The 13,888-nt window shown below is 33.0% G+C and overlaps 1 protein-coding gene and 1 non-coding gene across 2 annotated transcripts; one reads left to right on the top strand and one right to left on the bottom strand.

Moving 5' to 3' along the window:
* Positions 1-283: 283 nt before the first annotated feature.
* LOC107867162 lies at positions 284-3,200 on the bottom strand. Its single transcript, XM_016713295.2, has 3 exons — positions 2,139-3,200; positions 1,630-1,815; positions 284-945 (listed from the first exon to the last, which is right to left on the bottom strand). Exons 1-3 carry the CDS (start codon positions 2,637-2,639, stop codon positions 664-666), a joined length of 969 nt encoding a protein of 322 aa, XP_016568781.2. The 5' UTR covers positions 2,640-3,200; the 3' UTR covers positions 284-663.
* Positions 3,201-6,002: 2,802 nt separating this feature from the next.
* Positions 6,003-6,108, top strand: LOC124898334. Its single transcript, XR_007055307.1, has one exon. It is a non-coding gene; the product is annotated as a small nucleolar RNA Z103 (small nucleolar RNA).
* The last annotated feature ends 7,780 nt before the right edge of the window (positions 6,109-13,888 follow it).

Genomic DNA, 13,888 nt, shown 5'->3' with positions numbered 1-13,888 from the left:
CCTTGTTGTATCTGACTAATATATCACCAACGTAAAATTGGAACAGCTGCTGCTTCTTTTTTCTTTCATCAGTATAATAACAGTTGTACTTCTTTTCTTGATTTTTCTTGCAACATCTTCTGAAAGCAAGACATAGAGGAGGATATATACAAAGCATCATAAATAAAAGTATCTGCATTTTGCAGATTTTATGGCCTTTTTAAGTGGACTATTGAATGTCAATACCGCTGTCCCCATCAAACTGTGACTAAAAAAATTGATATTAAAACTTATACGCCGATGGTGGAGCACACAAGAAACCATTATTAATTAACAACTTGTATAACACACTAATAATTTACTAATAATAAAAATAAGTTCTATTCAACTTTCAAACAAATAAACAAATCAATCTATGTAATATAGATTATAATAACATGATAAATTAACAAGAGAAACGAATAATTCTCACATCCTTGTTCTGTCCATTATCCAGTAACAGCTATATTTTGAATTTTTTGTTGTAACATGTAACAGCCTGTCCATATTCCACTCCACAGAAAGTTCCTAAGTGGGGTAAAGATAGAGACGACAAGCTGCACCAATAGCTATCAATTCACTTTGTTGACAATCAAGATTGAGAAAAAGATAAAAACTTTACCAACTCTGATAGCTCAATAATCATCAAGTGTAGGTACAATTCTTTAGTGGAATTGCAACATTCAGCTTCTGGGGTCGAAGAGTTATTAAACATTCAATTGTCTTGTAGAACTTGGGCTTCACCACTTTGCCTAAAACGTAAGCTCTTGAACGAAGTTTGAAGTTCAATTTCAGTGGCACTGGCAATGGTGTTGCCCCTGCTGGAGTGGTCAAGCTTGCTCCACTTCCATATAATGGAATCTTGTTTCCTATCACTGATACAAATACTTCTCTGTGGCCCTTTCTCGATTGGTAGAATTTCTTCATCTGTTTCATCAAACACATTTCGCAAATCAAAAGTCAGCTTGGTAGCCTAAACTTCCGTTATGCACAGAATTCTGGAAAAGGATTATATCACTAGGGGCATTTATGCAGAAGCTTATTCTACATTATTGCAAAATTCTGTCACCACAACTCAAACTTGCAACCTCTTGATCAATCCCAGCGCACTAAACTCCCGCTGTGCACGGGATCTGAGAAATGGCCAGACCAATAGGGTCTACTGTACACAGATTTATCCCTCATTTCTGCAAGAGGCAATTTTCACAACTTGAACTCATGACCACTGAGTCACTCCCAATGCACTAAACTCCAACCCTGCACGGGATATATGAAAGAACCCGACAACTAGGGGCTATTGTATAAGAGCCTTACTCCGCATTTCTGCAAGAAATTGTTTCCACAACTCGAAACCGTGATCTTTTGGTCACTCCAATGCACTAAACTAAAGCGGGACCCTGGAAAAGGATCAAACCACACACAGCCTTATCCTGCATTTCTGCAGGAGGCTAGACTCTTTGAACGAACCCGTGACCTCTTGAACACTTGACAACAACTAAACCAATCCATTTCACAAAAAAATGAACAAAATTGAAAAAGAAAAAAAAAATCATTCATGTTGATACCCACAGGAGCTCAGATTTAGGATAAAAGTTAGTTGAAAATACTTACAGCTCCAGATCCAATTGTGAGTTCTGAATATGTAAGATCAAAAGGAGATGATGTAACATGTACACCAAAAAATGATGCCGTATTCCGGTAAAGAAATCTCACAGTAGCATTCACGGAGATCATATCAGTAGCTACTCCAGTAGCATCAGAACCAGCTTGAATCCCAAATCGATCAAATTTAATGCTCTGAAAAATCAAAATCAAAATCAAAATCTTATTCTTAGAATCAAAATAATCGAAAACAAAAATTAGAAATTACCCTCACAGTGAAATCAAAATGATAGAAAACAAAAATTAGTAATTACCTCATAGTGAAATCACAATGATCAAAAGCAAAAATTAGGAATTTCTCTAATGGTGAAATCAAAATGCTCTCGTAAACAAAAATTAAGCATCACCCTCAAAGTGAAATCAAAATGTTTGGAAACAAAAAATTAGGAATTACTCTCTCAACAGTGAAATCAAAACAAAAAATTATATAATGATCGGAAACAAAAATTAGGAATTACCTTCATAGTAATTTTGGGCTTCTGAGGACGACTAGCACCCCAAAGAATAAGCGAAAACAACGAGAACAGTATAAAAAACCCAACAAAGAACGCCAGAAAGTAACAACGACGGGGAAGCGACTTCCTCCCCCCGTCTTCTTCTAGTAGTCCTTCTTCTTCAATAACATCACATTCCTTCCAATACTTCTGCCCTTTCCTCCCACCACCACCACCAACGCCGCCACCACCACCGGCGGACGGAGTAATCTTCCGGGATCCAGGTTTAAGCGAACCGGAGAATCTACTAGAAGAAGATTCACGAGAGTGACGACCAATGGAAGAGTGAGAATGAGGAGGAGATCCCATTGGACTGATGACGGGTGTCGAATGAAACGACGTCGTTGTTTTCTCGCCATCGTGAGAATCACGGGAAGGACTTTGTACGTAGTATACCGGCCGGCGGTTATTGTCCGGCGATGATGGAGCTAAGCTTGTATCTTCTGAATCAGTTTTTGTGTGCATTTTTGGTTAAAGAGAAACTGATGAAAGGAAAAAAATGAATAAAGTTGTTATTTGAGTGTAGATAGTGAACTTGGGAAAGTACCAATTTTGTAGAATTTAATATGCAAAATGCAAGTACACCTGTTTATTTGCACTTCATTTAACAAAATATAGTAGTATTATTTATTCTGAATATATTTTATTAAATTAACTTTATTAATTATATTTTAACAAATCGTTATTATAAGGTCAAGAGTTTGAAATAACCTCAAGCGAAAACAAATGATAAGAATGCGTATAATAGATTTTTATGATTTAATTCATTTTAAATTTTGTGCATAGTGAAAATTTTAGTATATGCGGTAGATTTTTATGATTTAATTTTTTTTAAATTTCACATATAACAAAAATATTAATACATTTAACTACTCTACTTTAATAGTTATTAATATTTTATATAATTACTTAATGTTAAAGTAATATAAAAAAATCTTAATTTATATATTAAATAATTAAATTAAATTAATTATTTATTATAAGGAAATTAAGTAAAAAGAAATGAAAGAAGTAGTGCATAGTACTTTGGTGGACGCAACTAAAACGGTGTGTGCTTTATTATACTAATTTTTATTACACACCGACGGGACAAAAGTGGTAAAAAATAATAGGCCTAACAAACATTATTGTGGGTGGAAAGATGTTAAAAAAGCTTTGGTTTCATTGATCAAAGGGAAATACAGCTGCCATAGAGTTGGCAACTCTAGCAACTAGTTTTAAGTTTTAACCAAAAAAAATTAGTACCACGCGTATTCAAGATTTACTGCTTTGGACATAAAGTTTAAATTTAAGTTTTGTGCATAGTTATGGTATAAAATATTCTACATTATTAGGTAAATTTAACTTGTTATAAAGGTTACTTAATTATTTTTTTTTTAATTTTTATGTAAATAATTGAGTAATCTGCAATAGCAGATCAAGTTAATTGATAGTATAAAATATTTTGTACAATGGCGATGCACAAAATTTAAAACTCTTAAAATTTAAGGTTGTAAGCTTTTACTTAGCCAATCTTAATTTATGTGACTCATTATTTTATATTAAAAAAAATTATCGAAGTAATTGATAAATTTATTGTCATTTAATCTAAAATTTGCAAGTTTAAATCATGAAAATAACCTCTTACAAAAATATAAGATAATCTTTATGATTCGATCCTTACCTCAGCCTTACACATAAGGAGCACTTTAGTGTCATTTGGCTACCATTTTATTACTCAGACACTATTTGTTTATTAGTGTATAAAAATAATTACTCTCTTTATTTCTAAATAAATGTTCCTTTTGGCTTCAGTATATTCTTTAATAAATTACTGTCTCCTAAAAAATTAAAGTTTACTTTATCAAAGTTGATATTAATAACTATATTTAAATTTAAGAACATATTTAAAAAATTATAATTAATTTATTCAGCTTGAATGATTAAAATTTTCTAAAGATTTGAACATACATTTATTTAGAATTAAAATCTTCATTCAAAAGAAGCATTTATAAAAACAATGGAGGAAGTATATGCCAAAATCTCTTTAATTTTCCTTTTTGTTAAATGTGAAATGAAACGGAGGGTTAGAGAGGATTATCTTAATATAATTTGGCTTTGATTGTGAAATAACGTCCATGTTCGAAGAAGTCGCAATGGTTTGAAAAAGTAAAGGAAAATGGGGGGTTGGGTGGAGTGGGATCCACCTTTAACATTCAAAGTTCAAACCATGTGAATTGAGAAAAAAGCAAACCAATTATTTTTCTTTGTTATGTTTTTTTTTTCTTTTACAAGTAACGAAAAATAAATAAAGCATGTGGAATGATGCAGGGTACCATGGTTCCGATTTCTCTTGTCCTGAGGCAACCCAAGATGCTTCTACTCATACAGTTTATTGAGTGCTACTTATTTTGATTCTTACTCTTTGAAGCACTTTCTCTACCTTAAGTAAGAGTGATTTATCACCCATCTATTCTCTATATTATTCTTCTCAAATTTTATTTGTAAAATTATGTTAAGAGATTATTTCGTAGAATATATAAAAATAATATAAAATATATTGTATTAGTAATGCTCATATTAAAAATGTAAGTATTAGTTATATTAAAATTATTTCTTATGCAGTGTTTGATTTTGTATATTAAAACTCACGATTTTACCTTACACTTTTTCACTTAATCTTTCATTAACAAATAAGGTAATATGAGGTAAGAGGATTCATTTATCTTATAAGATAAAATCACGATTTTACCTTACACTTTAGCATGTAACCAAACGACGTTAACTTTTAATGAATAAGGTAATCACTTGTGTTTACCTTGTCTGTTTTGGTATTTTTCAATTTTGATATGCCCCTTTGAAATTTTTGATAAAAAACCCTTATCCTTTAGGCTCCAAACTTCAATTCATTGCATTGCTAATACCAAGGGTTTCTCACGTCTTAATTATGCATAGCATAACATATAATAGAATGTATAACTAATATAATATTAATTATACATAAATTTTAAAAATATACCAAATAAGATATTAATACTACAGAAAACTAATACATGTATTGTTTTATCTAATTCACCCTACAAAAGTAGTCCTAAATTTGTTCTTGTTGCTGTCACTCCCGAAGAAAAACACCTAATTAGGAAAGTGACAGTCTAGTGAATTTATCAATGTCAAATTACATTTACTCAAGTTACATAGGACATAAAAAGGGAAAATGGCTTGGTGGATCCTTATACTATGTTCGTTTTGTAATGTGGATAATCTTACTTACATGTTTGTCATCTGAACCCTTAAATCTATTAAAAAATATTAAATCTTATTTAGGTGTGTGTAACACACTCACTTTCACGTCAGTAGTCACGTCATTTTTAAATATTGTATTAAATTTCATATCAGTTTTCACATCATTTTAAATACTATATTTAGTGTCACATAAGAAATTAAAATTTAAAAAAAAAAAACTAAATTTACCTTTTAATTATTTTTTTGAAATAATTATAAATTTAATAAATAAATAAATAAATTTTGACCCTCTTCTTCATTTCCCCACCCACTAGTCCCCCTCTCCACCATTCCCCCACTCCCCACCCCCTTTCCCCCGTCCCATACCCCAGCCCTCCACCAGTTCCCCAGGCCATTTCCCCCGTCCCCACCCCCCACCCTCACCTCGCACTAGCAACATCAACCATCCCCGATTCTTCATATTTTTCGTTCATTTTCAACAAACAAAACAACAAACAACCAATCCAACTCATATTTTCTTCCTTACTTCTATAACACCAACAACATACAACACAACAATTAAGAATTTGAACTTTGTTATTGAAAATTTTTAATTTTGTGATTGAGATGAAAGTGATGGATATTTTCCCAGATGATCGAAGCTGAAATTACTGAGCGTTTTTTATGTATTTTCTCCTTATAGGGGAAAATTCAAGCCACATCTCCATTATATTTCAATTTTTCTCTCTAATTTTTTTTAATGTTAGCGTAGAAGCAAAATTTAGTCTTTTTTTCATTTATTTTGAATGGATTTTCTGTTTGGATAAGAAAAGTGATGGTTTGGTGGTGATGGTGGTGGTGGTGGAACTTTGATCGGAGTTTGGTGGTGGTGGCCAACTCTTTTTTAAAAATATAATTTAATATTACTTTTTTAAAAATTATTTTTAACTATTTTAATATAAAATTGATCAAAAAATGAACCTCACTCGCACCCCAGGCGCATGCCTAGACGCGTTTCGTCCTACACAACCATTTTAATGCCATATAGGGTCGGTCAACGATCAAAAGGTTTAAAATGTTACTTTTTAATGGATTCAAAGATTCAGATGACAAACATGTAAGTAGGAGTATCCACATTACAAAACGGATATAGTACAAGGGTTCATCGAGCCATTTTGTGAACACAAAAATATGTTCTTTTCAAATTAAATGCTTACTCGTTGATTTATAACATCTATATTCCTCTTCAACTGACCGCGAATAGAAATAAGAATAGTTGCAATATTATGCTATGCGCAGAATTTAATACTATATGAACAAACAGAGGAAAAGAGTATTTTATTTTCGTGCCCCTGATTTAGATAGAAATTTAGGATGACAAGAGAAGCATAAAATTTCACTAGTGTATAAAAGAAGATTTAGATTTTATCTGCCTTCAAATTGTTCAATCTGTATCCAATATATCACTTGATGATTCACCCTTAATGTCTGATTGCAGGTGCCTGATGCATAAATTAGGCAATCCGCTACTGGAACATGTGTACAGAGAATAAAATAAGTTGGCTCATGCACTGGCACGGATGAATGCAACTATTTGAGAACCTCCTGCATCCGTAAAGAATATTTTGAGATCTGATAAAAATGGAGATTTGAGTTGCCGAAGGGTCAAAATAGATACATTTGACTAATTTTAGTTTAATACTACTGACCGTAGTTGTCAGGTTGTAAATACCAGCGCTAGCTGTGCTGTTACTGCTGCTGATGTTTGTAACGTTGGGTTGTCAACATACAATTTCCATGTAAGACGTTGAAGCATATATACATCGTGTTTACCAAAAGAAAAAAGGGTGATCAAAGTAGAATCGAAAATCAAATCAAATTATAGAGTCAAATCTAATTAATGATTTGATTGAACTTGATTTAGTTTTGAAAAAAATCCGACTATAATTGATTTGGCTTGGTTTTAATTAAAAAAAATCGAATCAATTCGATATTACATTTATACAAATTTTAAAAATATTTAATACATAAAAATATTTATTGTGTGATGTAATTTATAAATATTTCTTAAACGTTTTCATTGCCTTTTATCTTTCAACATATCAGTTCAATTTTAAACTTAAAATTGTGAATGATCCAATAAGTGTTATAGCTCATAGATATTAGTAACTCAAATAAAGATCAAATCATTATTAATACTAACAGAAATAGTCAATTATAACACTGGGAATGATAATGATGTTGGATATCTATTCTTTAATTTCACATGAAGCATAACCTACATTTATTTTTTATTTAATATTTAGTCATGTAATTAATACTTACTAGACTTATTTTAGCATGACTTAATATTTTTAAATTATGATAATGTTTATTATAATTTATTAATATGCAATATTTATTTTATATGATTTTTTTTTTTGAATATTTATAGTCACAACTCATTACATATTGTGTTATTTTCTTAAGCGCTTAATAGTTCTATCTAGTATTAAAGAAATTTTTTAACACGAAGTTAATTATATATTTGTATGAAGCTTTTACTGAAAAAAATCCCAAAACTCCGAAAAAATCTGAGTTTGAAAAAATCAAATTTTATTTGTTTGGTTTGATTAGTAGATTTAAAAATACGACAAATGATTGAGTTTGATATTTAAAATACGCAAATCAACCCGGTCATGTAAACCCCCAATTATGACCCTCTAGATGAATCAATAGGGCCATATGGTATCTTCGTATAGAACGGACTTTATGCCCAACAATATACTCGTGAAGTTTGGAGATCACGATTGAATGTATCAAGACTTTACTCCTATTTCGTAGAGGTAGAGAGACTTATTTTGGATAGCAAGACCTTTATGCACATGTAGCGAGACTTGTTTTGAATAGAATGACGTTTATGCATGCAGTATCAAGATACAAGGCCCAATATGATAGCGAAAAATTAGAATAAGATACAACCAAAGCCTATCCAGTCTTGTTGGGCCACCTCCTAGAACTGAAGAAAGAAGCCCATTCATTAAGGTGGCCCTTTTTGGGCTTAAAAAGGCCATTATAAACCCAATATTTTTGTAAAAATAAGATAAATCTTGACAGTTTGGAGCTTAATGATAAATTTTTTTGATATTTTGCTTAATTATAGAAAATCACGATTTTGGCTCTGTCCGGATACATAATAGGCTCACGATATATCCAACGAAGATACTTAATTAGCTCCCGATGTATTTTTTTCAATTTTGAGTCTGTCGAGATACATAATGCAACCAAAAAAAACACGTGTTTTCCTTTGTAAAGATACATAATTAGCTTCCGATACATTTTTTTTCGATTTTGGGTCTGTCGAGATGCATAATTAGCTCCCGATACATTTTTTTTCGGTTTTGGTTGGTCGAGATACATAATTAGCTTCCGATACATCAACAAAGATACATAATTGGTTGAGATTTTTGTAATTACTTTGTAAGGGTGGGATTTGTGTAACTATGATAAATTAAGATGTATGTTTATGTTATTTTTCAATTTTTTTATGATGATAGTCAGTGGATTAATTTGTAACAGGTGTTCCTTTTGAAGGTAGTGTTTTTTGTGTTGGTTCTTAAAAGTTATAGCAGACATAAGTTCAAGTGACATAATCTTTTTCAAAAATATGTTCGTACGGACATAGCTAGCACATAGTTGTATAAAATGATTATGTTTGTGCAAATATCCCTAGCAAGTCCTATTCTTACTTCGAAATCCAGTTTGAAGAACCCGCTTGCAAATCTCCCTAGCAAGTCCTATTCTTACTTCGAAATCCAGTTTGAAGAACCCGCTTGCATAAACTTGCAACGGAGGGCATAAATATATAGATCCATGAAATTAGTATAGAAGTTTGGATCAATAGATGAGTATTGTCTAATGTCTTCAAGACAATAACTCAGTTTTTAAGCTGTCATAACACAAATCATAAGTCATACTTTAAAAATATAAATTCACTACACATGAATGCATATGTGATACCAAACATGCTTTGAGAATTGTGACTTTGGAACTTTATAATCACACAGATCAGCAATATATTCGAACTGATCATGTATAGAGACAAAATTTTTTGCCATGTATCACGGACTATATGAAACCAAAATTGCAAAATAGACAAAACACAGATGGCTTTGACTAGAGGTTCATCAATAACTTTCCCTTATATTGAGGAAAATATAACAAGACAAGAACATGCCCCTTCCTGTTTCAGTTAAGATCTAATATAACAACTTAGTGTACTTGAGATACTGTAATACTGTCCGTATCTAAAGATTATATATATATATATATATATATATAGGCTCAACAAAATTGAATAGCTTATTTCATCTTGTTGTATTAAAAAAAGTGAAAATTACTGTAATTAAATATATAGGCTTAAGTCATCGACAGACTCCCAAAGTTGTCTCGAAAATTCACTTAGACGACCCTCAACTATGGCCTGTACCTATCAAGCCTCTAACCCACCCGAATTTTGATCCAATTGGGCATTTGTTTCCCTATTCTCACCAGGTCCCATGCGTGTGTGTCCAAACGCTGCTGATGTGGAAAGCAATTCCCCTTAAACCTCTCCACGTGTATTACTTAAATCCACATATACTTGCCTTATTACATTTAAATGGTCAAAAGATCATTTGGACAGATAACTTTCTCTCTCCCCGACATTAACTCTCTCTCTCTTTGAATAACCCTAATTTAACCAAAATTCCACTTAAATCGAAGAAGAAATTTAGGGGTTTTGCTCAAATCTTCCTCGCGTAAGTGTTATTATGATTTATATTTGTTAAATTTGTTGAATTTTAGCATAATTTAGTTTTTAGGGTTTTGATATTTCACTGTTAGGGTTGTGCTTTTGGGAATATTCCGTTACTTTCTTAACATGCATTAAAGGTTGTAGCTTTTAGCTTGTTAGTGTGTGTAACGCCCCGAGTCTGTACCCCGGATGCTACACGATGCTTACGACCCCGAAGGACTACAAGCTAACCTATGATTGATATCTGTTGTGAGCACTGAAACATGATACTGTAATAAATGCGAAAAATAGGCTGAAATGCCATAAGGTTCAAAATCTGTAAATACTGCTAAAGTGTATCAGCTGAAATAACAATCTGTAAAACTGAACATTATTTGAAAACTAGTCTGAAATGCCTCTAACTGAAACTGTCTGAAAGTGGAGTTGATGGGACAATCTTCCAATTAAATCCATCTACTGAAATACCGAGTCTACCGAAATAATGAAATAATAGAATATTATCGAATGGCGAGGACTCACTGCTAAGTCTACTGCTACTGACTGAATCTGAATCTACCTATGTACGGTCAGGAACCTGAGCATTCAAACCTATAATATGAGACATCATAGCGCAAAAAAAGAGGATGCGTCAGTACGTGAAATGTACTGGTATGCTAGATGAGGTAATACTGAATGCAAAAGTTCATATACATGAACAATAACTGACCGTATGATATAGATTAACTGAACATGAGAGTACATGGATAACTGATACTGCTGTAAAAACTGAGTATGGACTAATGTACATATAAATGAATACTGTGACTAAGCTTATCTGAAGCTAAGTCCTGAGTTCTGATACTAAGTAACTGATATCTGAAGTTACTGATAACTGAGTTACTGATACTGGTTGACTGTATCTGACAGTCCTGATTCTGTAGAACTGAACTGAGTTCTATTATGAAGATTGAAACTGAGACTGTGGGAGGTAATCATCTAACCGATATGCCCCAAATAAGATAACTGAGTTGGGGTCCAACCTGGGACCCTAGTTGGAAGGGTGTCACTACCGTGCCATAGGTAAAGACACTGAAGAGTCATCCTTTACTGGCAGATGTCCTGAACGAGAACGGTGGTACCCTCTACTGGCAGGTAAAGTACCTCATCAACCCTCAACTGGCAGGTTTGATGTCTCAACCTACACTAGCTATGTAGTTCTGAAACATAAGGATTGCTTCTAGAGATCACACCCTCTATTGGTAGGTGAGCCCCCATCCTTGGGTTCACTCGGTGCTGAATCCTACTCCCAACTGAAAGACACTGATCTGAGTATATTGAACTGGACTTGGACTAATACTGAGTTTTCCTGAGTTCGGTAACTGATCGAGTTCTACTAAGTTTTGTAACTGTCTGAGAATACTACTGATCGTGACATGACTGATACTATTCTATAACTGACACTGGCTCTAAGTATACAACTAAATTATCGGGTATTAAATACCCCCAGGACTCGATTTCATGAAAAGTAAAGCATAATATAATCTTGAATAACATAACAATATTTACTTGTTCATAATTCATCCATAGAGATATTTCATCAAACACTTGTAAGACATAAGCTTATACATGATTTGGACCATATAATGACATGTCAAGATTCCACTATCTATTTCACATAGACATTTTAGCAAACACTTGGGGAGCATGAAGTATTTCACATGATGATGGTCAACACATGTAAGCATGAATACAACATTCAATTTCAATTTCAAGGGTTAAGCATGCAATTCATATAATTCACCACACAACTATCTTAATTTCATGGGAACTTATAATTAAACATGAATTGGATCCCAATTACTATAATGAACATAAATATATTCAATTCCAAGCATGGAAATCATAAATCTTGAAGTTTTAAAAATGGATTCTTAGACTCTATGGGTAAAAGGGACCCATAATTGAACACCTAACGTAGCTTAATTTGTGAGTTTCTTGAAGTTCTTGGTGAATCCTTAGAGATTGCTCTTGATTTCTTGAAGGTAGGGTTTAGCCCCTTTGAGAGAGAATGGTTTGTTTCTTGAGAAAATAGTGAAATAATGAGCAATTTGTGCTCTTCTAGGGCTTAATTACGTGTTTAGGCTGACTGGGGGTGAGGGAAAAAGACTTTAGTACCCTCAAATTAAAACTCAAAACTGTATGAGAAATCCTGATTTTTTATGTTGGCGCAACGCGCCACTATCGCGCCAAGCCACTGAAAACTAACAATTAGGAATGTGGTTGGTGGTGCGATGCGGTGGAATCGCGTTGCAACGCTGGGTGCGACCTGGAATTTCACCGCGACGCGGTGGGATCACGTTGGAACACTGAAAAAAGACAATTGTAAATATGAGCCTTGGCGCGACGCACCATGATCGTGGAGGCTTACTGATTTTTGACAATTCCAATTTTGTCATGCTCCGCGATGCGCTGAAGTGCCAGTTGGTACACTGTTTCACTAGATTGGCCATAACTCTTCGCCAAGGTATCTAATTTGGGCGAATTTTATATCATTAGAAAGCTGACTGAATTTCCTACAAAATAGCAGGCTCTAAACTGAAAAATACTGAGTATTAAATTTTTTTTTATAAGATGACTCATGTACTTTGAGCTAAGTTAAGTTTGAGAAATATGGGGTATTACAGTGTATACTTTGGGTATATTTCGTTAACTAACTTTGAATTTTTACCCTTTGTTGCAGGTGACGTAACAAATGGAGATAATTTTCACAAAATTTCACCATGGGGGGGGGGGGGCTTTTCCAATACGGGTTTCCCTACATATGTTGCGAGTTGTGTGCCAAAAATAAGGTACATTGACAAGGACCACTTTTCCACACCGAAAATTATTATTTTATATAAACGAATCAGGGTATGAAACTATTAGGGGGTTTTATTATCAAGATGCAGTAACTAAATAGTTCAACTTAGTTAAAACTGACTGACATCTCCTTGAACTAGTTAAAGACTTAAAACATGAGGACTCTATTAATTTTTATGTCTATCATATTTTAGATGAATAAATTCTTGACCTTGATAGTCCCATTAGTTTTTTACCTGTACCTGATATTATTGAGGGTGTAGACCTAGAAACAGAAAGTGTTGGTGTTAATGATAGTGCTAACATAGAGAAAGAAACTGTTGGAGTAGAGAAAGAGAGGGAGGCTGATCTAGAAGATTTTAACCTAAAAGATATTGAGATAGAGAATGTTAACTTAGGTCAAGAGAGAGAGACTCATGTAGAAGATGTTAACCTAGAAGATGTTAGTGTAGAAGGAGGTGATGAAGCTGATGTAGAAGCTATCCATATAGAAAATATTAACCTAGAAGATGTTGGTGTGGAAGGAGGTAATGAGGCTGACGTAGAAGATATCCATATATAAGATGTTACTATAGAAAGTGAGTTATCAAATTATTTGAGTAGTGATTCAGATCTTAGAGATATTCCTTCAGAAGATGACTCAGATATTGATGAGGAGTTGGGGGATTTAGATAAGAAAGAAGGAAAAACAAAGCCAACAATAAATAAAGAAACCAAAAAGCAAGAAAAAAGGTTGTTGAAATTGAAGAAGTACCAGTGGGAGTTGTTGGTTGTGTAGATAGAGGCTTTGGGGATATTGAAAAAAATAAGGCTACCAAATATGCTAAAAAGTTAAGTGGAGATAAGGAATATCTTGATAGTTCTGACTATTAGAGTAAAGATAGTGAAGAGATAGATATAG

This window comes from Capsicum annuum, chromosome 4 (assembly GCF_002878395.1).
Source record: "Capsicum annuum cultivar UCD-10X-F1 chromosome 4, UCD10Xv1.1, whole genome shotgun sequence".
NCBI lineage: Eukaryota > Viridiplantae > Streptophyta > Magnoliopsida > Solanales > Solanaceae > Capsicum > Capsicum annuum.
This window is presented reverse-complemented; position numbering and strand designations above follow the sequence as displayed.

Excerpts from the sequence above, each read along its gene's own strand:
- LOC107867162 (XM_016713295.2), bottom strand. The coding sequence starts at position 2,639 with ATGCACACAAAAACTGATTCAGAAGATACAAGCTTAGCTCCATCATCG. Across the intron at positions 1,816-2,138 it reads AGCCCAAAATTACTATGAAG|AGCATTAAATTTGATCGATT; the intron begins GTAATTCCTAAT and ends TTGATTTTTCAG. Across the intron at positions 946-1,629 it reads TCACAATTGGATCTGGAGCT|ATGAAGAAATTCTACCAATC; the intron begins GTAAGTATTTTC and ends TTGATGAAACAG.